This window comes from Oenanthe melanoleuca, chromosome 4 (genome assembly GCF_029582105.1).
Source record: "Oenanthe melanoleuca isolate GR-GAL-2019-014 chromosome 4, OMel1.0, whole genome shotgun sequence".
Lineage (NCBI taxonomy): Eukaryota > Metazoa > Chordata > Aves > Passeriformes > Muscicapidae > Oenanthe > Oenanthe melanoleuca.
Genome location: NC_079337.1, coordinates 30,270,075 through 30,296,695, shown reverse-complemented (window position 1 = coordinate 30,296,695; position 26,621 = coordinate 30,270,075). Strand labels below are relative to the sequence as shown.

The window sequence follows — 26,621 nt, the reverse complement described above, 5'->3', positions numbered from 1 at the left end:
AAAGCAAAGGCTATCAAACGAGGTTTTACAATTTGTGTCAATTTGGACAGCTGGTTCTCTTGTCTTTAGTTCGTGAAATGAGTAATTAGTGTTTTATCATCTATCACAGAACATTAATTTGCTAAATCCAAGATTTCTTCAAGGTTTCTTGACTTGTAATACACCTACTTCTACTTTTCACAGTATTTTCTTTCAAATATCATAGGTGGTTTGATAGCTTCTTGAAGAAGAGTTTTAAAATATTTAAAATAACTGAATATTTTACATAATCAGCATAACTTCCAGACATTTGAGACACAAATCCAAACTTTGAAAATCTTAACTCCCAACCCTTCTGGTCAATGCATAAGGCAAAATCATCTGAGCTAAAATATTTTCTTGCCAATTAATTATTGTGACATACATCTGTACACTGAGTCTGAATCCGCTGTTGCTGATTGTTCCGTTCATGCTCATGTGTCCTTTCTAACAGGGTTTACAAGCCCCACATGAAGAGGCTTTTTTCTGGCATCTACTGTTATTGCAAAGAGAAGGAAAAATTAAGGTGCAATTTCAGTCTTTTATGTTACACTATTTTTACATGGGAATAGATTCACAGCATGAAGAAGATAAACAGAGCTTTATGTAACTTAATGAGTTGAACCTTAAATACCAGCTTGTAAAATAAAGTTATTTCAGAATAAGTTGCACTATTAAATCAAGATAGACAACACTATATTTTCCTGAGACATTTAGGCAATAAAACCAGCAAAAGTCCTAAGATGAGAAATGCTAATTTTTTTTTAATATAAAAAATACCAAAGAAACTCAGCCTTGATTTTCAAATATATTTTGTACTTTAAAGATACTATAAGCAGAATGACTTGAATAATTTGAATTTTGGAGTTCTTTATATAACTCAAAGATGGTAATATTCCATTATTATAGTAATATAGTTCAATTAAATAGAAAAATATATAGTTCATTATATTGTGTATACATATATATAGATATAGGACATGAAGTTAATTGCAGCAAAATAGTTCATTTCATTAAATTATTTTTCTTCTGAAGTAGAAGAAACACTTCATGCAGGCACTGTTGAAACAGCCTCATAAATGAAAGGACATACCTGGTATTTCTACTCGAAGTAAAGAAAGGAGTTTCAAAATAAAAATAGGTATCCAACATAATGCGTCAGTAAATACAATGAAGAAAAAACGTTTTGCAAGGATCATCTCTTTTTTAATATGATTCCGAATTTCAGTAGCCATAATAGCTGTCTGGTGAACACTGTAGAACATACTCCCATAGGAAAACACAATGATGATAAAAGCTGCCAAGTTTACACCTGTTTAAAAATTAAAATTAATTATACCTTAAAATCATAATGTCAATTCTACATCACCTATTTGCAGTCTGGGTAATAAAGAGGAGTATTTAATCTAAACTGCTAGTCCCATGGAATTAAGTGGCCAGAAAATGTCTTCATCTGAAGACTGAATTTTTGCCTCTATTCAGGTATTCATTTTATTCACTGATAACTGGCAAATGACCACCATCTGATTAAAACGAAATAGTTCTTCTCTGGCCTGACCATTGCTCTATTTCCCTAACATAGTTTATTAATTCAAGAACACAATGGCCAGTATTTACTTTTACTGTCTCAGTCCTTCATGCATTTTAAGGTAAGTAGGTACACATCCAATACAGTAAAGTATTTATATTGGAAATAATCTTTAAATTCTTGCTGGAGCATCTAAATCCAAGGAGGTGTGAGCATCACAGCTATCTTATTTGTTTGAAAACTTGGTTCCTTTGCAGCTCTAGTAATACCTAAAGAAGAAATGCAACTTACCTAAGAAAATCACAACAGAGTAAATCTGACTTCCAGAACTTTCTGATTGTTCTGAGTGAAGAGGAAAACAGACGCCATTGGTGCCATAGTAGTTCCTGAAAAATTCCTTGTTGCTCAGTGGGATAAAAGCAACAGCAAACCCAATTATCCAGATAAGAACCAAAATGGAAATTGTCCTGCATTTTCTGGGCTTCAAACACCTAAAAGGATAAACTATGCAGATGTATTTTTCCAAAGTCAGATAAGTCAACAGTAAGACTGACACCTCTGTAGACAGAATAGCCAGCGATCCAACCAATTGACAGTGAATACTGTCCATCCACAACTGAGCGTGCTTGTTGTATTCTCCACGATATTTAAGATCAAAAGCTCCAATCACAAATAAATATATTCCCATCAGACAGTCAGCACCTGTGGGCACAGTGCTTAACATCATTATTTACACATCTGAATTTCCCATTCTCTCTGTATTTGTATATTGGAAAACAGACACACAGACACACATGCATACACACATACACACATATACATAAAAAAAGTATCTACTCACAAGTTAGCTAATTCATAGGTATAAAATCAATGTTACAGCTGGAATACTACTATGAATTACAATTAATGAAGTATAATTTTATATTAATTTTTCCTTTTTTTGTTTTCCTTTTGATTTGGACTGACAGTCCAAGTTTCATACTTGTTTCCCTTTTTTAAAGCTCTGGTAAAATTTGTTTGAAAACAGAAAAATACACAGCTTTATTTATAGAAATATTCTTGCAACCGTTTTTTATTAGGTCTTATTTCTTTAGTTTTCTATATTTGCAAAAACAGCCTTTTGTTTATGCAAATAATAGAATATTTGAACACAATAATTACATGCAGAAATTGATACTTACTGAGAAATGCATAGTAAAATATAGGTTTGTGGGCATTTGAAATACTGGAATTTTATTTCTTCCTGCTGAAGAAAGTGGGAATTTAACAGAATCCCCACAGCATGAAAATCAAACATGAAATCTTTGGAATGTCCCAGCTGTGAAAGGCAGCATTTAATAGGATCTCCTGGCATATAAGCCACAGCATTTTATGTTTTCATTTGCAGCATCATGAAGTAGAGTTAATCCAATGCTGGAAATACATCACTATACTATAATAACAAATATCATACACACTACGAGCAGACTGAAAAGATATTCTAGGTATGTAGTACTCACAGCAGAGAGATACTATGGAGATGGCATGCAGCTTGTTCTCTGATCTGATGTAAGGCCTCATGCAGATAACAAAAATGTTTCCAAAGCAGGTAATGGCAGATACAACCCAGACAAACACTCTCTGTATGATGCTAGCTAAAAGATTCTCGAGGGAGGAAATCCCATCAGTGTTGGGTTTGCAGCTGCGCACATGAGGAGCATACCCACAGTACTGGAATTTCTTAAAATATCTGGTTGTGAGAAACAGATGAGAGATCATTCTAGATTTGTTGTCAGAATATCAAAGCTATCTAGTAACTATTCAGAAATCATATTCTGAAAGAAGAAAAATAAATCAAAAGTTGTCAAAATTTGACAACTGCTCACATGCTGCTTTTCATACACCTTTGTTTTCAATTATCCAGTATTCCATAATTGTAAAATTCAGGCCAAAGAAAGAAAACTTTCTAAAATCATCTACTTACATGTGGGAAAGGTTTCTTAGGGGTCTGAACATTCTCCTCTGGATGTTTGCAATTTCAATGCCCTCCAAGCTGCTGTAAAAATACTTTTCTCAGTAAAAGACCATAGAAACTCAGCAGTAAAAAAATGAAATTGTATGAGCATTTAGTTGTGATTTTACGATTATAGGAAGCTAGAGAAGAACTTCAATTGCATCTAATCAAGTTTCAACCCTTTGAAACTTGACCAAAACTTGCATAAAATCTGAAATGGAACAAAAAGGAATTGCAAATAATTTTAATGAATTCACTGTTCTTCCAGATTCATAAAGAAAATTCTTAGTGCTGCTCTCAGTCATGAGAATTCGTGAATACCCTTTCAAAGTACTGTTCTACTGATGTTCTTTCATCATGTCTGGGGAAATAATAATTTGTTCTAGTAGTAACACTTTTGCACATCTCTTTTATCCCGGGAAGTGCTTTACTGGACAAACAAACCAATCCAAAAACTTGGTCTTCATTAGGTCAAAAACAGCAGGAAGCTAGGTCACAGAACACAGCATGTAAGAAAACATGCTGGCTATTTTGGTGACACAGAGGTGGGATTCCTTATTTTAAAATTTATATATATATACACACACACATATATGAATGCAGCAATATATTTTCCCCTGTTGTGCTAGATCAATAAACTTTAACTCTGTAAGAAGTTATTTTAGAACTTCAGGTTCTGTATTCTTACAGTCCATCCCATTCCCTGCTTGGATGTGCAACTGGTCAGGGGTCTTTGGTTCTCCTTGTGGGGAGCCTTATTTGGATTTATTGTTCAAAGATTTGAATGAAATATTCAGGTGAGTTCTGTACACATTTTGGCAAAATTGGAGAAAAGTGCAGACTTACTGGTTAGTTGATGTGGGCTGGTGGGCAGTTTTGCTGGCAGACATGAGAAAGCCCCAACATGGAAGTGTGCTAATTTTATTTCAGTTAATGAATCCTAGGGAGTTCTTTCCTCAGTTATTTTTACTGTTTCAAACAGATGAAGAGGGAACTGGTGTTCTACAAACTGCCAAAATAGAGTTGCCTATTGATTTATCTCAACATTTAACAGTTTTTTAACTAAAAAATGTAGAAGGCCGTGATTACTGAGTTTTATGAGTTCTTCGGTATTAATAATAGATAAAAGGATAAAATAATGCTGTGGCTTGGCTGTTAAGTAGGCAATTGGTTATTATTTTCTGTGCTCAGCTGCTTATTTTCATGACACTATAGAGGTTTAGTATTTTCAGCTCATTAGCCATTTACCAAATTTAGTTGAATTTGGCCAGGGATTTCAGTCACTGTGAGGAAGCCGGTCTGATAAACAAAGGTATGTGTACTGCTGGCTAATCATAATAATCATATCAGGTGAAATCATAAACTCCTACTGCACTTCTGTCCAAGAAAAGATCTGGTTTTTAATCTCCAGAACCATCTTTAGTAGGGCCTTTTACAATGGGGCAAGGGGTAATAGTTTCAAAAAAGGGTAGATTTAGAATATTAGCAATAATTTTTAATAAAAAGATGGTGAAACACTGGAATAGGTGGTCTAAAGAAGTGGTAGATATCCCATCCCTGGGAACAGTCCTGGTCAGGCTGGACAGAGCTCTGAGCAACCTGATCTAGTTGAAGATGTCCCTGCTCATTGCAGGTGAGTTGAACTAGAGGACATTTAAGGGTCACTTCCAAAACAAACTATTCTATGATTTTGAAGTGATGCCTGACAAGAAGCAATGCTGTGCTATACACCAAGTGACCTGTGAAGATATACTTAAAACTGCTGCAGATTTGCAAGATTGTTGCTGCACTATCTCAGAATTTTAGGAGGAGCTCTGGTGACAGAATTCAAGTTAGAGCTGCTGTGTTAGTGCATCTGCAAAAAGTTCCCCTAAACTCTTCAGGGGCAACTTCTTAGAAAACATATTCTGGATCATGTCCTACTGAGGGAGATGTGCATTATCACAAAGAAAATGCAGCTAAAATACAAAAACTTGATACTTACAGGGATTTGAGTTTAATTAGAAAATCAAACTGGTCTATTTGTATTTTCTTGATGGGGTTATAAGAAAGGTTCCTGTAAACACAACAAAAGTATCTTTGGCCACATTTCTTACAACTTGTTGCAAAACAAAGTCAATCTACTTCTATAGTTAAATCCTGATATCATGTCAAGGGTTCCCATGAAATGATTGATTTCTCATGATGTATCTAGCATAGCTCATCTTGTATGTAGTAACAAGATCTAGGAAAAAGTAGAATTTGAACATGCTGTCTTTTGGGACATCGGCACACCTTTTACAAAATAATTCTGGACAAAATGCTATATAGAATTGCTTTTGGTGTGTTTTTTAGGCAGAGCTTAAATGATGCATACAAACAAAAGTGCTCTTCTCTTTCCTGACACATATGACTGAAAGCATCATATCAAATGAGGAATATACAGTTATGTAATAGTAAACAAGAATCCTTACAGTTGTGAAAGCTCCTTTAGTTCCTTAAATATATATGAAGGAAGTGATTCAATCTTGTTGCTAGCCAAATCTCTGCAGAAACATACAGGTTACAGTAAGTTCTTACTACTTTACTGAATAGTTTTGCAGTTTCAATATACACAGTTTTATTTGCGAAATAGGATATTATTTATTCTATAGGCTATCAAAAATCTGGACTAAAAAAGAATGGTGTTAAAACAAGGTGGGAAACTAGATCTGTCAGATCTTGCTTTGTCTCATTAGTTCAGACATACCATTGATAAATAATTTATTGTTATTTTATTCCATCAAAAGAAAGTAAAATACCATTAATTAGGCTTGTAGAAGCTTACAAGTTAATTAAACATACTGTTTCATGATGGGAATTCTTCCAAATGGGGTAAACAGCACATCTTTACTTTTTTAATCTCTACCTTTCACCTTACTTTCACTCTGCAGAAACCCTAATAACAGCAGAATAAAGGTCTCAGTCCAACCAAAAGTGTCAAACTGGTCTAAAAGACAGTGAAGGCATACATGCACCTGGATTGTAGTGATAGAAAGATAATTAATATTATTCTATTCAGGAAACATAATGTTAGAAAAGCGCCAATATGTTTGATACAGATTATGCATTTTATTGATTATTTCTTTCCTATTCAATATATATTTTTAAAAAATATCCTAAGGAAGGATCTCCAGAGCATGTTATATGAAATAGAATTTATGATGAATGATATTTCTAATATAAATCACAAAACTGTGTGGGTTGTACAAATAAGAGAACAAATCTACTCACAATTCATCTAACATTTGGAGAGAAGAAAAGCTGTTTTCATCTAGGGAGCTAATTTTATTTTGTCTCATCACCCTGAAAGAATAAAAAAAATTACGTTCTTCTTCTTGGTGTCAATTTGATTTTGAAGGTAAGGTTTTATAAACTTTAAAAGTTCTCTGTTCTCTGCATCGTCAAATATTTGCCCAATTCAGTTAAAAAGATAATTGCATCTAAAGTTTACCCTTTTATCATTTGGTAAATATTTTTTTCACCTATGCATCCCATGCAGGCATGTACTTCTGCATATATCTATACACACACATACACATGTGAAAGGCTGGTGTAAATTGACTCAGGGCAGGAGGAAGATTAAGTGGGCTGGAAGGCTTGTGACCTAATCATGTCTCAGACACAGGTACGTCTGTACCTTATTTCATCTGCCACTGAGCTTATTCCTTAAATGAACTCCTGAGATTTTAAAAATTACGAGAAAGCCAAGAACATGGGTACTGCAGAAGAGTTAAAAATTGAAAGTGAACACACCATGGAGCCTACTGATCTACCAAAAAGTAGAAGGAATGTTCTGAAGATGGTTACATCATCACTGAAAAAACTTTGGAGAAAATTCTAAAACTGATGAGCCAGCCAACCCACCAGCCAACCAAAATAAGCAACAAGATATGTATTTTGTATGTTTGCTGGTTCTCATTATGAGATCTTTGACTCCAATAAAAAAGGTTATAATGAAAGTTGCTAAATTTTAGTATCACCCAAAGTCTCTTCAGTGAAGTCTAGTTACATATTTCAATGCTGGATTTTGCTGTAAAATATAAACAGTGGATATTCTGTGTGGTGCTCACTTTAAATTGAACATTTTAATTTAATATAATCAGATAAATAACCATAATACTCAGGAAACTTTTATATTAGCTGTAATGAATTACTTGACTGCTCAGTATAAGCACATCTCACTCTGGCTAGCTAGCATATCCAATTACTTACAGTACAGTTAGAGTGCTGCAGGAGATGAAAGTGGCATTTTTCACATGGTGGATATGGTTGCCTTCAAGGTCTCTGTGATATAAAAGAACCCCATCAATCATTGAAAATAAACTCAGGCACTTATTCTAAGGTAATTGAAGAAAAAATACTACCAGAACCTGACTACACAGAAGAGAGTGGGAGGCAGACATGTAATACTTCTGCACAGTTAACTGATGACTTCAGGCCATCAGCCCCGCAGTGACCCAGCAGGCACTCTGCAAGATCCAGCATCCCATAAGAAAAGTGGTGTGGAAATGCCATACAAAGACAACAAAATAATATTTTTCCAGTGAAATAAGGTAGACTTACAGCCATTTTAACCTTGGCATATATTGGCACAGAGGTTTATCAGGCAAACGAGCAAGAGAATTATTCATCATCTCCCTAAAAAAAATCAAACAAGTACAGCAGGTTATATTTGCACAGTTACATTATAGAAAAAATTCATGTCTCTTATGTACTTCTAAAAAAAAAAACATTCCAATCTTGCATAGTTTTGAGAGTAGTATTATTTTCTTCAACTTTCACATATTTTTCCTGTGGCATTCTGTACAGAAATATTTTATCCTTAGCTTGCTAATGACCAGGTAAAGGAAAGATGTTCACTCCACTTCACAGCTATTAAAATGAAATTTAGCAATCCAATACAAACCTACTATTCAGTCAGACCTGCAATTTCTGTGGGTGATGGAGGAAGTGGGATGGGGAGGGAGGTTTCCCTCTGGGCCCCTTATCTTTTAGGCTGGAGAGAGTAGTGGCAGATCATAGACAGGCTGTTGAGGAGGGGGTTGGGCTGCCACCAGGGGCAGGGACTATGGGAGCTCTCCTGTCATGCCATGGATCTGGAGGACACCTAGAACCCAGTGCTGTAGCAGCCTCGACCCTGCCCTCTCAGTGACACCATTCATCATTCTCCCCACCCTTCTCCCTCTACTTTTCCAGACACTGTGTGTCCACTGCTGCCAAAACTCTCCTATTCTAGCACATTTTGACTGGGATAAGGGAAAGCTGCAGCTGCACTGCCAGCACTCTGAGGTGAGCAAGCACAGTTGGTGTAAAAATGTTTTTATAAGCACATGCCCTTCCTATTCTGTTCTTTTAAATAACGCCTTTTTTATCCTATTTCATACTTACAGAAGAATAAGGGATTTGAGTCCATAGAATGTTAATGGATAGATCCGACTTATCCTGTTGTTTTCAATGATCCTATAAATTACAACAAGATATGTGTCAGATTGATTGTCTTAAATTGAAGAGATAATAAAAGGTAACAAGTCTTGTAGTGAATTTCTTCAAAAGTCCAGTCAAAGTACTTAAAAAATTAACACACTATTCCTTGACAGGTTAAGATATTAATTGAATTAATTTCCTTTCAGAAAAAATTAATTAAAAAAATGTAACTTAGAAAAAATAATGTCTTTCAATTTAGAAAAAGTGTTTTCCTTTGAGGCTTTTAAATCCTTTGATCAAGACACTTTGAGTGGATTCTCTGTAAAAACAAATTAGCACAACCTATCAGTATCCTGTGACAATCCAACAGTCCCAAACTTGCAGAAGAATGTAAGACATATTTGCTTATTTTTAATAATTTAATAGTCAAAATCTCTCTAAAAAGCAGTAATAAGCCAATATTTCAGTTATGACAGTTATGACAGCAATTTTGTATGGACATTTTAACTATTCTCTGCTCTCATCAAAGCCAATTGCATTTTTACCTTGCACAATATAACAGGAGTTCCTTAGTTATTAGCTAGTGTAAATGCTCTGCACAAAAATGAAAGCAATCAAAATATTTATATATATACATACATAAATTAATTATTGAGTAAATAAATATACAAATAAGAAAACAACATACAGCCATTCAAGTCTGTGGAGGTCTGCAAAGACAAAAGGCTCCAAATTTGTTATCTTGTTGTTACTCAGGTATCTAAAACAAGACCAACAAAAGTTGAATGAATGGAATGATTATTTAGCAGCAGACACATGAAAATAAGCTTTAAGATTATTTTTCCTTGATAATTTACCAGAATAATCCTATTTTGTTAATAATTTCTTTTTACTGTGATGATTTTCATGCCATTGTTTGAAAGCAAGGCAGGACTCATTCTCTAATGAGAATTTTGAGAGCAATTATGTACAGCACTTTGTTGTATCTATAAGAAAGCACAGCCAGCTAAATATTCTCACTGTGTCATATTTTAGATCCTTTCCAGTTTTCATCTGTGGAGTGATTTGTTCCATGAAAGTTCCCAGGATCCCATTCAGTCTTTGTTAAGGATATTAGTCACAAATGTAGATACCAGAATAATGGAAAAAAAAAGATTGAAAATGAATAGGGAGGGGTACTATAAATGGTCTGGGAAGATAATAACAGCAGCTGTAATAACAGATAATCAACCAGACTTATGTGATGGAAAGAATAAGAAGCACAACTTTTAAAAACTTTCCTTTTCAATACACTGAAGTAAAAAATCTGAACCAAACAGTACAATTTATGTGTTGTCTTTTTCACTGAGCATTTCCCTTAAAAGTTAGAAACACCCTTCAAAAAGTTGCTGTAAAATAAAGAAAAAAGTGTTCCTTTCATCATCTACACTGGTTACTTTGAATTGCATTTGTAAACCAAAACACTGAATTAAAGAATTTTCATCCATCACAAGCTCTCACTTTCATTTTACTCCTTCATTCTCTTTGGCTTTCTGCAGGGTAACTACCATACTGTTCCTTTCTTCCATTCTGAGGTTTTGGGGAATAGGATTGAAGTTTGCAGCCAACTTGTCTTTTCAAAGAACTGTCCTGGCAGATACACTTGCACTGAGACCTCTTAATCTGTCTTTGCCTTCTCAATTCAACCACTGAATTAAAGTTTTGGACCACTTTGCAAGTTCCTAATATGGAATCAAATAGAGAGAGACTCTCAGAACTCTGCCTGCTGCTTTTTACTTCAGTATTCTAAAAGAAATACTTACAGTTTTGTCAAGTTGTATAAACCTTTGAAAGCACGTTCAGATACTGCTCTGATTTTATTATTCTGAAGGTACCTAAGAAGATACAAACCCAAAGCAATTTTTTCTCTAAACAAGTAACATTAAAGCAAACATAAGTAACCAGTTCAAACTATCAGCTAAACTGAATGCACATTTGATACTTTAAAATAAGCTGTTTTATTTTTTAAACCTTGAATTTGACAATAACCATTTCACAGCTATAGCTGCAGAGATTGCAAGATTTTTTTAAAAGAAATTCACACAAAGAGCAAAATTACAAAAATCATTCCAATGGATGCTTGCTTTGCCAAAGACGAACAGCAGAGTGGTGGTTTGCAACCTCCTTGATTAGGTCCTAACCTTGTAGTGGTTAGGACCAAGTGTGACCTAATCTCTGTGCTTACCCAGATTCCTGCTACAACCAAAATTTTGCAAAGTAAATGTAAAATTAAAATAAGTTTTTAATTTTTTTGGTGATACCAGAAAATTCCCAAAATACTGCATTTGTAAGATAATATATTTAAAAATACGCTGCAAATCTTATGAATCTTTGGTAAACTAAAGATACTACTTTTCAAAATTCTGGATTTTTTAATCTACTTTGATGAAATAATGAGTTGAAAAGTATCAACTGCAAATGCCAAGTATTTTTCAAATAATTCTAAGACATTATAAAATTATTCTATTAATAATATTTAAACCTAAGTCCTTTAAATCAGATTCCAGCTAAAGAAGCATCTAGACATATTCCTGCTAGAAAGCAGTAAGAAATAGGACATTGACTTTTACAAAATGGGCTTCTGCCAAACACTGCTCAAGACCTTTTGGAAAATGTGAAATTATCTTTTAGAAGGGTGTGAAATTGATATTAGAAACAATTGTTTTCTACAGATAGGTATGGATTTATTTCTTTTAGTGAAAACTTGCCTTTCAGGAATTTAAGGCACATAATGGGACTTAACTTTCAGGACACAAGATGGTGCTGCAGTGCAGCAGAGTTCCCATGAAAGAACATTTTGAATAGGTTACACAGAAGCCCTACTCTAGACTTCCACATTTAATTTTGATTTCACTACTTCTATATAAAGAAAACTTGTTAAAGGATATTATTTTTGAACAGCATGTATCTTACACACTGGAAAACATAACACAGTATTAAATTGCCATAATAATTTGACTTGTTGGGCATTATTAAATCAGCACCAGACATAATTAGGAGTAAAACCATATACCATGGGAATGAGCTTCCCATGATAATGATAAGTTTGAGTTTCCAAACTTTTTTTCCCCGAATAAATTGATTAACTTAAATTCATGTTTATTATAAATCCTTCAGACAAAATTAAAGTTTAGTATTTTTCTGGATTAAACCATTCAATGTGCAGAATAAATATATAAACATAAACCATTAAATGTTCAGAATTATGTTTTTTGCAAAAAAAGACAGATGTCAAGTCAAGGTACTTGAGCCAAACAGAACACATGATGTACCAACGAGTGAGACAAGCCAGACTTCTGTCACTTAAATGTTAAGCTCTGGGTGTGTACATATGGGGGAAGGAAAGGATGCATATTTAAGGCACTAGATAGGTATTATATGTTACAGCACTCCCTTACAGATTTCTAAGATCTTGGTATTTCTTGAAAACATCAGCAGAAAGTTTCCTTAGCAGATTCCTCTGAAGAGACCTGTAGGAATGAATGCACACAGTAAAACTACTGTCCCAGGTTCTTACAGTGCTTTTGCTATTTAATAAGAGCAGCTCTCACACTGCAAAATAACAAAAGCAACATGAAACCATCTGAACATGCTACTTCTGTTTTTCTGTATGCGTGTATCTATTTAAACAGTACAAAAAGTACATTATAATAAAAAAAAAAAATAATCCATGTTCCCAGGAAAAACTGACAAAACAATAATTAAATCTTAGAATTAAAAAGATTTGAATATAAACTACAGATATATGCATATAGAGCATATTTCCCAGTTCATTTCCATTTGGGACACTCAAGTGTCCTTTCAAGAATAAAATTCCTTCAGGACATTTTTTGATTAGAAGAACATAGTTTGATTAGAAGAGAATTTAGCCTGAAAGCCAGCTGAACCAACCCACTGCTTTTTCTACAGCTAGAACTGGGTCAGGATTTTTGAACTCTCTTTTTTGACCCTGAGCCAGAAGCCAGTTTAAATAGATGTTTGACATTCCACATCAGTTTTTGTTATGAAGTTTTGCAGTATTTGAACATGGACCCAACAAGGAGAACTTTAGCTGTGTGTGAGCACAGACTGGTACCAAAAGGAAAGACCCGGGTCTATGGGAGAGATCCTCAGGTAAGGACACAGGATGCTGCTCCCTGCTCACCACACCTAAAATTGATTCTCAAACACCAATGTGCAAATCAAGCCCACATCAACCATATTCTGGTCTCTTAAAAGAAGTTTGGCTTACACATACATATCTGCATGATGACTCAGCCCACATTAAATCCTTTTAAATAACAGCATATTCAGAGACATCAAATGAGAACTAAATAGATTTGCTCCAGCAGGGTGTTCCACTGAGTTCAAGGTTATTGACTTTATAGATAGGAACACAGACTGGGAATATTGGAAGGATCAAAGAATGAGAAACAGGTTCTAATCTCTGTGTCTTAAAAGGAAGCATTTCTTTTGTAGATTTCCTTAGATATACTGAAACTCTTTGTAGCTCAAGTCACTGTTACAAACATGAAATGATCAGTTCACAGAGTTTTTGATTTCTTAGTTTCTTTTCTCCCCTTTTATGTAAGGAAAACCTGGACTTAAAATATTAAATTACTTGTCAACAGAGAGACACAGTGCTTCCCAAGCATCAGCTGATCATAATTATAAGGCTGCAGTTGTGAAAAAGTTGCAGGATTAACAGTCAAACCTGAACAGAGCAAGAGACCAGGTTACTTCTCTACTTACATTATGGTTATGTTGGAAGAGACTGATGGGACAGCATGTAATTTGGCAGCATCACAGAAGATCTCCAGCCCCTGGCAGGTACACTCTGCTGGCACATCACCAGCCACTCCAGGAGAACAAGAACATGGTCAAGGCAAAAGATGGGATGTGTGGTGTGATGGGACGTGGAGAAAAGAAATACGGTATAAAAGAACAACGAGCACAAAGACAGGCATAGCAGGATCTTTTAAACACAATTAAGGCACATGCTTTCACAAAATCATTTTAGACCTGGGAGGAATCTAATAATAAATATATAGGCACACAAAATTATACTACCTCTGTGAAAGAGCTTGTAAAATCTCTTGAATCTTAGGCATGATATACAGGCATCTGGCATGGAATTTTTGCAACATTTCTTTAGATTATTCAGCACTCTTATTACTAGAAGGAGCACAACTCTATGGGTGAAAATGGGTCAAAAATGGGTCAGGGAGTCTTTGCTCATCATAGTAGACAGCAGAATCAAAAAGTCTGTACAAAGACCTGAATAAGTAGAGGGAGTTTGCAAATTTCATTTGATTTACAAGGAAGTGAACTGGGAGCAAAATTGCCTTCATTTCACTCTGAAATATATGCCAGTTCTATGGTCTCTCCAGCAGTATCAGCATATTTAGATAAACATTTATATTGCCCTCCTAATTGGCTTATGCTAATTAAAATATGTTTGACATTTCTCTTGCAGAAAATGAATCAACCTTAATGGAACTGAAATTAGCTTCAAATTAGCATTCATTCATTTGAGATATTAACTATCTTTTACTATAAATGAAACAGCATGAAATTTCCTGCTAAGCATATATTTGCTCTGCACTTCTTTCTAGGAATCATCATTAATAATCACTCAAATAAAATATGCAGTTACTTACAGCATTCAGGTGTCTTTGTCTGAAATGCAAGAGATTTCAGTTTATTGTATTTGTCCTTTGTATAATGTTTATCAAATTGCAGAGACCATCCATTGTTGTCCTCTAATAAAAATAAACAAAAAGCCACACAACATAAAAAAATCACAAATAGAAGATACTCAGATAGAAATGGAAGGTAGAAATGTCTTCACTAATTCAGTTCAATCAATTTTTGTCTAATTAATACAGGTCTTTATTCCAGAGTGTTTCATACACCATTAGATAACCTTATCTTTAAATACCTGTTTAATCATAAATAACTACCAATAATATGAGCTGCATAGAAGTAACAGCTTATTATAATACCAATAACATTTGCTGTGACAGTCATGCTGAAAAAGTATAATTGTGACTTCAGAAATTTTTATTTATGTAAGAGCCTAAAAATGAGAGGAAACCGTATTTTCATACTTCCTGGATTCATTCAAATATGCAGGTTTGCCACTTTGTCCAGGAAAGTTGAAATTATTACTGTGACTCTGACTAATTCGTACAGAGGGATGTCTTGCCCTATCACAGCCTATAATTTCTTTCCTGAGAATCTAGATGAAGGACAAAGGAACACTGCTTTTCAGAAGAAGAAGGGACTTGGTGCAACATATTAAGGTCAGAGTGTTCATTTTAAGCTTTAATAGGCATCTTAAACAAAGCATGATTCCATATTACCCATTTGGACACTGTGCAGAGATGTACTGGATCTGAGTAGTTTATGGCTATAAGAACAAAATTTAAGAGCAAACCTTTTAGTTCCTTCCAAAGAATGTACATTTCAAGATAAAGTGGTGCTAGAAATAATTGCAGATCTGTTAGTCATTTATTTCTTGGAAATCTATTGTATATCTGAACCTGTAAATTGACTGATCAGGTAGCCACTTTCCAAATAGGCTGGAAAGGGAAAGGGAACTTGCCTTTAAAAGCTGTGATTTGTGATTGGATATTAGTTTTATTAATTTGAATCTGATTTTAGTTTTCTTAATTTGAGTCTGTCTTCTCTTCAGCTTTTAGAGCATCTCTTTTAATGAACATGCAGCAGTAGCAGAAATGCTCCTTGGGATGGCACTCACTAGCTGGTGAGCCAAAGCATCTGTGACAGTTGAAAGCAGCACACTTTAAGGATACCTACTGCAAAACAACATTTCTATGAGAACTCTCAGGTTAGCTCTGCTTTCCTAGTAATTACAGTCTTAGATTCACCTTTATGAGGTACTGGCAACAGCCTTTACCCTTGCAATTTCACAGGGTAATGGTTTAGTTATACTTAAATACAATTCCTCACGGACATTTCTCTATAAATCTTTATATTTAACTAAGCATTATTACTATTGGCATCAAAATAGACAGGGAGAAATAAAAAAGTATTTACTTATTTGCAACTTTTCCCATTTCCATTCTCATTTTTCACCTCACATTATGTCTCAGCTGTTGTTTTCCCAGACAGGCAGGGAAAGAAAGCATCTTTGACACCTGAAAGCATCTCCTGACACCTGTCTACAGAGGAAGCTGTTTTTGAGAGATGTTAGCCTCTTTGCTGTCTAACCTGAAAAGATGTGTTGTATGTACCAATTAATGATATTTTGAAAGATTAAGTAACTTCAGGCAAGCTACCCCTCATCTAGTTATTTATTTGTTATGCATAAATTGAAAAGATGAAAGATTCAAAGCAAACATAAGTATCTGTCTTCAGGAATTGCTCCGGTGAGGGAAAAGACAGACCTGACAAGACATTTAAGAACATTTTACTGACTTCCTCAAGAGCAGCTTGCATGTTCTGATCCATTAGCAGTTTTGCCATTCTAGATCATTAAGCTAATATTCTTGGCAAACCTTCTCCTGCCTGTTTTAAGGGCTCAAAAGAAACTCAGTTTTAGGACTGCCTGCAGCATGGAATCTGTAATTGATCAAGTGATTGATCAATTGTCAAGTGGCAAGTGCCTTAAGAGCCTACTGCCCTGTGGATGGGACCATAATGAGGTTTTCTCTATCACTATTCCCAAATATTTAACTGGAGCAAATCCACTGACTTTCATTTGTATGACTGGACTCAGCAATATGTGGGAATTCAACATACACGGAGGAGGTAAAATTTTTAAACAGAAACGTGGACAGATGGTTTTAAAATTAGATTATTCTTGAAGTATTAATAATTCCAAATGAATGCTTTGCAGTCAGGAATATAGTATGAAAATAGTCTTGGATTTTCTAATTCATAATTATGTTCACAGAAAGTTTTGGACAACTAACCACTTGTTTGTAGATTCTGAATATACGGTTAAGAGCCATAAATTCTTATTCTCCTGTAAGCCAGTGAACATATAAAATATAATTTTTCTGCATTTCCCTGGTTATGACACTAAGGAATGGATATATGAGACCTTATTCCATGTTTTTGTATTTTTAAAATGCTTTGTCATGTGACAAAGCATGTACAAGAGGCGACCATCAGTGCATTTCACATCTGCTGAGAATAAGGATGAGAAATGCCTCCCACTCTAATAGGAATGATGGAGCAGTCTGCTACAGAGAAGAAGCTCCTCAGCATTTTTGAGGAAGTCTAGAAGCAGCTGTGTATTTTTGGGTGGCTGTAAAAAAGAAGGGGAAAAATTCACAGAGAAGATGGATTATTTTGTACTGGAATAATTCTTTCTGTTTGCTGTTTCTAGTAAGTTAATTTTAAATTATGGGCTTTTCTCATGGCATGCTTTCAACTAGAAATAAAAATGCTTATTTGAATATAATAAAACAAGTTATTAAGCTTAGTTTGACCTCCAGAAACATATGCTTTGGGCCAAACTTTATGCCCAAGAATGGGACAGTCTCTATTTTATCCAAACTGTTTTGTCAAATCCCAAAAGAATGCCTTGTGGAAATAACTATATTTAGTATGACCATTTGGTGAAACACTCAGTGGCAGAACTGTAATTCACTTTTTAATCATTTAAAGTTTATATGAAGGTTTGTGACTTGTTTACTGCTTTCAAGGTAAAGGTCTCCAAACACTCTAAGAAATGACTGGTAATAGTACCAGTCTTGAAATCCCAAATCTATCATTTGGGGAAGTACAGCTCAGATGAGCAATTACTTTTACCCTGAGCCAGTTCTAAAATAGATTTTGTTGGCTGTGGTTCTGTTAAAAAAAAAATATATCTGAGAAAACAAGGCATCATCAAATCCTTCTCTACATGGGGTAAGTGAAAAAAGTGGTGGCAAACTGGATTTATCTGACTACTGATTAATATGCTCTTGCTGAAAGTTTCCAATTACCACTTCTAATGGGATAAGAAAGAGTATGTTAATCCTGACAACAGATTTGAGTAATCATTTCAGTGACAGATTCAAGAAAGTACCATCTACTGTTAGTTAAAGACATATTTCTTGCTTAGTAGGGAGCTTATGATGAGGATGTTATCTATATGACTTCCTCCTTCTCTCAGCCACCTCTTCATGGGTTAATATAAAGAGAAATGTTATCACTTAAATGCATTAATATTCTAAAGAGACACTGTATCACCCTTTGATTTTGCCTTTGCTGTTGGTGGTTATAATGCATGGACACATTTCTTTCTGTCAGTTGTTCAAATAAACTTTCACTTGCTGTAAGGAATGACTTCAGGCTTTTCACAAAAGGATCTTTTGGTACAAGGAAAACCTGTGTCTTTCCAAATTCCTCCCAAATTTTGCCCTAAACCAGGACACCTCCAGACAAGAAGCATTTCCTTTAAAAATATTTACAGATGAAGGACTATAATTGCCCTTTTCCACAGTCTTGAGGCATCCTGATACATCTCATAACTCACAGCAAGACCAAAACCACATAGAGATTTTACAAAACTGAGGGCTGCAGTGCCTGGAGCATTCAAAACCGGGAGGCAATTTCAGTATCAGTTTGAAGAGCTGGATACCTTCTCACTCAATTCAAAGACAACTTACCCCACACCAATCTGTGTGTCACTGCACATATACTGTGTCCTGCACCTGCTGATTATTGAAGTCACATGCAACTTGTCTGCTTATAGGTGACCATGCAGTCATAGTAATCCAGACAGGAAACAAATCAATTTGCATAAGGTTTATAGTCCTCTGGATGAACTAGACTACACACTCAAACAAGTTTATTTTTTCATTTTAAAGCAACTTAATTAAGCTACTGCTACTTTTGAGAAAACAGGCAAAATTACCAAATGATAAGCTTTTTCTTAATGTTGCATCTTTATTCCCGTGAAACGTGTGCATAGGGGTTTTTAATTTTATAATAATACTCTTAATCTATATACGTTATTCTGCTTTTCTATTCCATTTTTCTTGAAGTATGTTCAATTTTTAAAGTCAAAATAATCTAACAGCATGAATACATCTATAGAACCTTTAGTTGCTTGGAAGTCCCTTTGGCAGTGAGCCACTATAGCAGAGACCAGGAGAGAAGTAATTCTAGTGAAATGCAAATTCCTCTTAGTTACCAACAATATTTAAAAATCACAGTAGCAAAATTGATTAAAAGCCCTCATAATTTCAGCAAAATTATTCTATGTGCTGGTATTTTCACATCAGAGTAAATCTTATTATTTCAATGCCATATACTGTGGATTGATGGCAGTGACAATAAAATTTGGCCATGTATGAAAAATTTCCATGTGTAGCTAGAAAATACAATCTTTTCCCAGGTATTTGATACATTTTGAGTATACTATTGACTGCCAAATATTAATTTTATGCTTCACAAACATAATTTGCTATCTAAGTCTTAAAACTGAATAGCACCTCATACATTCAAATCTTGTACTTTAAATGTGATGGGGAAAATGCCATGCCAGGAAAACACAAGACCAGCTACATATAACATTATTCATTACTAGTATTAATTTGAAATATAAAAACATCAAGGTTTTCTGCAATGTGCTGAGACAAAAAATGAAATTTCTCATCAATTATGAGCAATCTTTTAATATGAAAACGTATCTTTTGTACAGATGTTTTGAAATACCCAATAGAAATTTAGATGTCTGCTATGGAAATCTAGAAGATGATTTAATGAACCTACAGAACTGCAATAATTCTGTGTAAAATTTTAGACCTACAAAGAAACACATACAAAACAAGCATCACATTATACAGACTGTTACTGTTTTATCCTGTTCAATTTTTATTGGCCCCTTTTAAGAAAAGAGCTGGTCTGTTGTAAGTTATTTAGTAAGGCAAACCAGTCACCTGGTGACTGTGTGGCACATGGTAAGAGATGAGGTCTGTGTTTTTAGAGGCAAATAGCTGCAAGACTTCAAACAGCCACTCCCTGCCCCAGTTCTTTAGGAAACCTCTGTGTGTGATGAACGTCTACAAATGAATTTACAACTGGAGAGTTGAATGCTCTTCTTTGTTCAGAGAACTCTTAGGGCTGAGAGCAACACAATAGTAAATATATTTAGCCAGTGTAAACTACTCTGGAGTCAGAAACAAATTAAATCTGCATGCCTGTTCTTGCTTCACTAGACTGGAAAAATGTGGCTATGACACTGTGATTAAAAAACAAATGCAGACACACTGCAACCATTGCCTAGCTGCCAAAAAAACAGTTTTACAGAACTATCAGAAAATTGTCCAGAAGCCAAATTTTTAAACACTGAGGAAACTTGTGCTCTCAAAATACTTCAGGCTACATTGTTCCTTTAACTACTCTACATAATTAAAGATACTGCTTACCAAAAAGGATAGAATTAAACACTAGAACATTTTTTCTTCCATTCTCCATTTTATTATTATTTTATGTATGTAAAGAGTTGTTAAATGTGTAGCAATAGTTGCTGGTTTTAATGTCCTGTTCGTGTCAAAAGAGTCTGGTTTGAAGAGGTGCAAGGGATTAGGGCCAGTGTGTGTGATTTTTGTTTTGAAAAATAAGAAGAATTCTGGTGATTGCATTTTTTACAATTCTTATGTTAAAATGCTTTTTATTCTAAGTAGGACTTATACCTGTGTTACTTGCACATAAAGACTACCTCTAGAGATTTATTAGTAATAAATGAAGAGTGTATATTAACAAGTTCTGAGATGGAGCATTAAGAGCTATTCAGTAGTGTGATATGATAATTTTAAGCGAAGAATAAACTGTACTTCCTCCACCAATTAAGTTTGAGATAAAAAGGATTGATTTATTTATGAAATTTACGTATCAAAGACTGCATGGGAAGAGACTGTATGTCTGATGTTTCTGTGACAGGTTGCACAACCTAGATTCCTTCATTTAAAGGAAAAAAAACCTAGCACAATGCTTCCAGTCTTTTCCTGATCTATTGAGGAAGGCTGGTACGTGAGTAACAAACACTGGGTTTTTGAAACACATGAGATTTCTATCAATCAGTTTCCTAACTTAGGTAAGTTATGATTCTCTGCTCACTGAAGACAGTGGGAGTCTCTCTGTTAATTCTAGTGGACTCAGTCCAAGTCAGTTCTCACTGGGCTTGGCTTTGCTTCATAAGCCAGGTGGTGTGACTGAAGACAGACATCGGTCACACTTTTTGGGTTTTAAATTACAACAGAACATAACAAATCCAGTAACTGTATAGATTTTGACTACATGTTTGTGTGCTATCAAACCCTAATGGAAGTTAGGAAAAATCTTTAAATCTGAAAGCAGGATTACTTCTAAAGAAATGAGTGCACCCTTGTTTTACATACAAGGGATTTTCAGAACCCATAGCTACAGGATGCTGCCACATAGCTTTGGTTATATTAGTGACAGAGCAATAGGGATTAATCTCAGTCTTTCAGACATATAAAATATGTTTTCAAATTGGCCAGACAGAATGTAAGGTCCAGAGAAAAACCCAGTACCTTTTGAGATTTGATTATGTTTCTATATTTTTCCCAAAATAAATTTGGCAGTTGATGAGTAGCTTTGAAACAAGAAACCGGAGGTAAGCTTCACTGCAATTTACCGAGAGGCTTCTCCCAAAAAACTGGCATCATCTTAACAGCACAGCTAATTTACACTTCTGGTGACCAAACTGTGCTGATGACCCAGCAGAATGTATGGAATATGAGGAAAAATACTGCAGCAAATGTCTTAGAAAATCAGACAGACCTATTCAGTCTCTCAACGGTTCAAAATTTAGCTGGATTAAGAATTTTTGCAGCAATTTTCAATTAGTATGTTATGACTACAAAATGGCAACTGACCCAGTGTTGCATCCGGCAGAGATAATTACATAAAAGTTGTTCGACTGAGAACATTGTGCCTTTATCACTGCATGCAATAGTAGGATAATTTTAGTCAGAGAAAGCTGACCCTTATCTAGGACAAAAACTTGTTCATTCAGCACTCTAAGTAGAAGGCATATCAGAGAAGTAAAAAATAAAAAATAAAGTGTAAGATTTAAAACCTAAATATTTGATTAGGAGCATATGTAAGAAAATTTTTTGTATGTGTCTAAAACTATTCTAGATATTTTGAAAACAAAAATAACCATGGATCATTACTGACAGTTTTAACTGTCTTCTTCCAAATGCATAGAGTACATTTATGTTGTGATTAACTGTTCAATTTTTTCCAGTATTTCATGTCAAGATTTGTTCATCTAAAGAAAAACACTTCGTCATGAGAAAACACATGTAGGCTTAGTGAAAATCTACATCATAAATGTTGTTGTTTTGTTATTTTTGTTTTGCATTAACAACTGCTGTTTTTATCAACTGTTGTTAGTTTTGTTTCTGTTTTATCATTAAACATCACTGTGAAGGCAGAGATCTCAAAACTCTTCTTTCCGTGATTTTGTACTTGGGAATGCATACCTGGCACATTTAGTATGCCACTGAACATCAAAGAGTTTGCCTAGAGATTGTTTAGACTGCATTAACAGTCATATTGCAGCAGTAATGTCTGCAATGTGAGAAATATTTGTTACTTGTTTTAGGAACAATTCCCATGTCAACACTTTCATGGCATTAGGCAAGCAGAATTTGTGATTATGCCTATTTATCCTTGCTCCCATTTAAAAAGCAGTCAAGTTAACAAATGTTCTAATCTCCCATCTATAAATGCTGGGTGGCAAAAGAATCAAATCTTACAGCTCTAAATAAATGGGAAAAGCTCTTCCCTGGAAAATCAGGCCAAAGCCATTATGTTAGAAATCAAACGTAGTAGGACTTACTCTGCTTTGTCAAGTTGATCTTTAAACAAGCTTGAGCACAGAAGGATGCTGAAATTGTTATATCTTATTTCCCCACACATTTTGAATTTTGCAAATAGATACAAAAATAACTCCAAGTGAAACATGATAGAGGCTAAATTGCTTCACAATGCCCTCAGCCTAATTAAGAGCTCGGTGCTTCAGGAAGGATGAGCGTGGAACAGGACAGCAGAATATAATTTAGTGTTCTCTCAAGTCTAAAATAGGAAATGCTTCAAAACCATAAGCTTTATGACAAATTACAAAACTTTAAATTATTTTTATTTAAAAATATTATTTTCATGACAGATTTGCAGAGATACCTGCTTCCTCTTGGAGGACTACGTTTTCAAGTTAAAAAAGTAAGATTGCATTTTCCATGCACATTTAAGGTTATCTAGCTATAGCTCAAGCAGAGTCTCCCATCACTGCAGGTAGGATAAATTGCCAGCTGCCTCCTCTTATTGCAGTTTACTACATTGCCTCAAGCTCTTCCCTGTCAGGGTATTGCACACAGCATTTTATTGATTTTGGAAAGCAAACTAGGTGAGAAAGGCATGAGTTTTCAAAGATGAGTGGCTTCACTCTACTGTGAAATATCAGCTATAATTCATTCTTTTCCAGAAGTGGAAGAAATGCTGAAGCTGAGCTGGCAAGCGGGATATCCACTCCCTGAGGTTAAGCACTAACACAGCATTCTGAGTCTGTTCCCAAGTCTATCTATGATCCTACTTTGAGATCTTCACTACTCGGGACCTTATTTTTATGATTATTATTTGGACATGGAGAGGAAGGTGGAAGTGAAAGAAGAAGCAGAATTGAAGAGGGCACCACAAAGCCAATCTTTGTGTGCCCAGGCTGGATAGGAGCAGTGATGACAGCACATTTGAAGACACATCACTCAGTGAGGATTTGGTTACATTTGAAATATTCATAATCATGTTTTGCTGTTACCAGGCACGTGGCGCCTGAAACAGGATTAATACTGCAAATAGTCTCAGAGACAACAAGAATTTCATACAATAATTTCTTACAAATACAATCTTAAAAAGATTACAACTATTATTTCCTTATAGAAATGAGGTGGGGAATGAGAAAAATTTGTTCATTAAAAGAAGAAAGGAACTACTACAAGATTTTTGGAGTGAAACATCTAATGACATATTTTGCTCTGTGTTTCCATGCTATACAGCTGTAGACTTAAGATGGTGCTTTATCATTACTGTTAGTGAAACAGTGGGTTTACCTAGCTTTGTTTGAAACACATGCACTAAAAAAAGAAAAAAAAAAAGGTATTTTTGAACTACTTTGAGGGTCTACATAGATTTTTTCTTTACCCTCTCACACTAGTTGGGTTGAATCCTGTAGACTGATCACCTCAAAGTTCCTCAAATTGATGCAAATGTGTTCAGGAATACAAAAGGTGTGCTATTTAATTAGAATACCTTGTAGATAAGATTAAAACTTGCATGGCACTGAATGGAAAATTACTACACTGGAATAATTTTATTTTAAATTTCTTCTATGTAACCAAGAGCAATGTCTTCAACTGAAAGCTAGTTGTAAATTAAAAAAAAAAAAAAAAAAAAAAGGGAGAAGGAGACAGATATAACTGGTGGCATGAGGCAGGCATACTGAAGTGACCCCAGGAATAGAAGGGGGAAGAAAAAAGACAGATGGTTTCTCTGTCTCAGGAACTAATCACTGAGGCCTCTTTTCTTGTATTTTAAGCAAGATGAATAATCAAAAATAAAGTTACCCCACAAAGATCCCCCACTTACTAGATTTGGAGTCATTACAGAAAATCTGATCAGGACATTCCATGTCAAAGCATGACTGCAAGACCAATTTTTGAGAAAACATTACTGCTGAATATTACACTAATGTATTTCTAAATGAGACAAGGGGTCAAGAGATGAGAAGAACACCAGGAGAATAGTTTTTCCCAGTAGCATAATTTTACCCAGAACATCAATACAATGACAATGAATATGATTTTTGTAATTTAGGTTTTCAAAATTCAAGGCTAACTCATTCTTGAATTACAATAGAAAGAAGAGAATTCAATGTCACAGCTAAAATGTCTTGTATGTTCATTTCTGTAGAAGAACACTAAGGCACTATGAAGGACTTCGTTATTCATTGTTTCAGGGTTCAGTATTAAATCACTTCTTGCAGCACTCTCCCTGCTCAATGACAACCCATGTTCCTTCTAATTGAATTTTTGAAATTGGTTATTCAAAATCCAAGAATACTTCTGTTCTGTGCCAGTAATAAGATGAGATGCAAAGAGCTCTTTGATTAATGGTATCAATGATCATAAATTTCTTTTCCTACCTAAACAATTCTATGATCCTATACTCCTTTGTACCTCCCATTACAAAATTTGGTATATCCTAATTAGCATAATATTAAGCTGTATCTTTCAGCAAGTCCTTGTGTGATAGACTTTGTGGTATTTTACAGAAATGAAATATGGGTAAAACAACTGTTTATTGTCCTTGGACTTCTTAAGCATGAGAGGGCATCATCATTGGCAATTTCTGCTACTGTAGGTCAGGATGACTACAGAAAAAGCAGAGCAAGCTATTTTTGCTCAAGATTTTGATAATTTAAAACTGAAAGTAAGTTTATAGCTTTATAGCAAGAGCTAAAGTAAAAAGCTACAAAATGGTGCAGGTCTATTATATGGGATTAGAATTTAAAACCACTTTCATATGGAGTAAGACACTGAAATTGCATAGGTATGACAATAAGGTGCTTCACATAGGTACACTAATCAGCTTCACATGCAGTGAGAGCAACTACTTTCAAAACCTTGTTGACTTTGCTGAAAATGCTGGTGAAAAATGCCTTTACCATATTTTGTTTGAAATTCCTCTCAGAAAATTTCTTTCAGTACACATAGCATCAAATTTTCACCTAATATTTTAATTCTTCCCACTCCTCCCACCCAGATCTGATGGTGATGTGCCTGTCTGGGACAGACAAACAGTTCAGCTGCTTGGCTCTGGGGAGCTGGAGGCAGCGTGTGAGGCAGGGCACAGTCCCCTGGCTGTTCTCCATGGCTGCAGAAAAACTACTAAGGAATAGGAAGCCTACTTCCCCCATCTGCCACAGATCACCAGCTCTGAAGAGCACCTCTGAAAATATCCAGGCTATAAGTAAGGTGACAATAGCAGTAAATAAAATGTGCTAGGGTCGATTTTCTCCCTGTGTTCTTAGTTCGCAACAAAATAGTGAAGCTCTCTCCTCACAGAATATAGAGGCCCCTTTCCAGAATATCCCAGGTCTGTGCCACCTTTCAGCTGTGTCCAAACACAGCATGAGAGATGCTACTCAACATAGATAAAAGCTGTTCCAGAGCCATGGTCACAAATAAACAGAAAGCCTTGGCCCTACCTGGTTTGCAGTAGAAGTAAAGCCAAAGCCTATAAGCCAAGTCAAGATCACAACTATGATATATAGTGGGGTTAGGAGTGACAAGGATCAAAACAGCATCCACAAGTGACCTGACTATGTATATGCCTAGGATTTTTACATTTTCAACCACCAAAGTCTGCTGGTAATGCAGCTTGCACAGCACACTCACAGATGCACGTTTCTCCCAAATTAGGACATAAATAATTTCTGTAAAACTTTAAAATTCTTCTAAATTATGTTTCCCCCATTGAGTCACATTAAGCTTTTCATAAACTCTGTTGGAGCATAGATCTACCTCTCCTCAGCAAGTCTTTGATAGATCACATACATCCATTTGTAGACAT

The 26,621-nt window shown here is 35.0% G+C and overlaps 1 protein-coding gene across 2 annotated transcripts in view; it reads right to left on the bottom strand.

Moving 5' to 3' along the window:
- RXFP1 (relaxin family peptide receptor 1) overlaps nt 1-26,621 on the bottom strand; it is a 46,276-nt gene that overhangs the window by 2,853 nt on the left and 16,802 nt on the right. The window contains exons 3-17 of one of the 2 annotated variants that reach the window (XM_056490292.1): nt 14,663-14,764; nt 13,755-13,860; nt 12,422-12,493; nt 10,787-10,858; nt 9,673-9,744; nt 8,949-9,020; nt 8,124-8,198; nt 7,773-7,844; nt 6,792-6,863; nt 5,993-6,064; nt 5,524-5,595; nt 3,510-3,581; nt 3,046-3,275; nt 1,838-2,248; nt 1,112-1,330 (exon numbers count right to left, since the gene is read on the bottom strand). In XM_056490292.1, coding sequence (XP_056346267.1) covers nt 1,112-1,330; nt 1,838-2,248; nt 3,046-3,275; nt 3,510-3,581; nt 5,524-5,595; nt 5,993-6,064; nt 6,792-6,863; nt 7,773-7,844; nt 8,124-8,198; nt 8,949-9,020; nt 9,673-9,744; nt 10,787-10,858; nt 12,422-12,493; nt 13,755-13,860; nt 14,663-14,764 — 1,791 coding nt within the window. The remainder of the gene's footprint in view (nt 1-1,111; nt 1,331-1,837; nt 2,249-3,045; nt 3,276-3,509; nt 3,582-5,523; nt 5,596-5,992; nt 6,065-6,791; nt 6,864-7,772; nt 7,845-8,123; nt 8,199-8,948; nt 9,021-9,672; nt 9,745-10,786; nt 10,859-12,421; nt 12,494-13,754; nt 13,861-14,662; nt 14,765-26,621) is intronic. The other variant, XM_056490293.1, reaches the window with a different exon arrangement.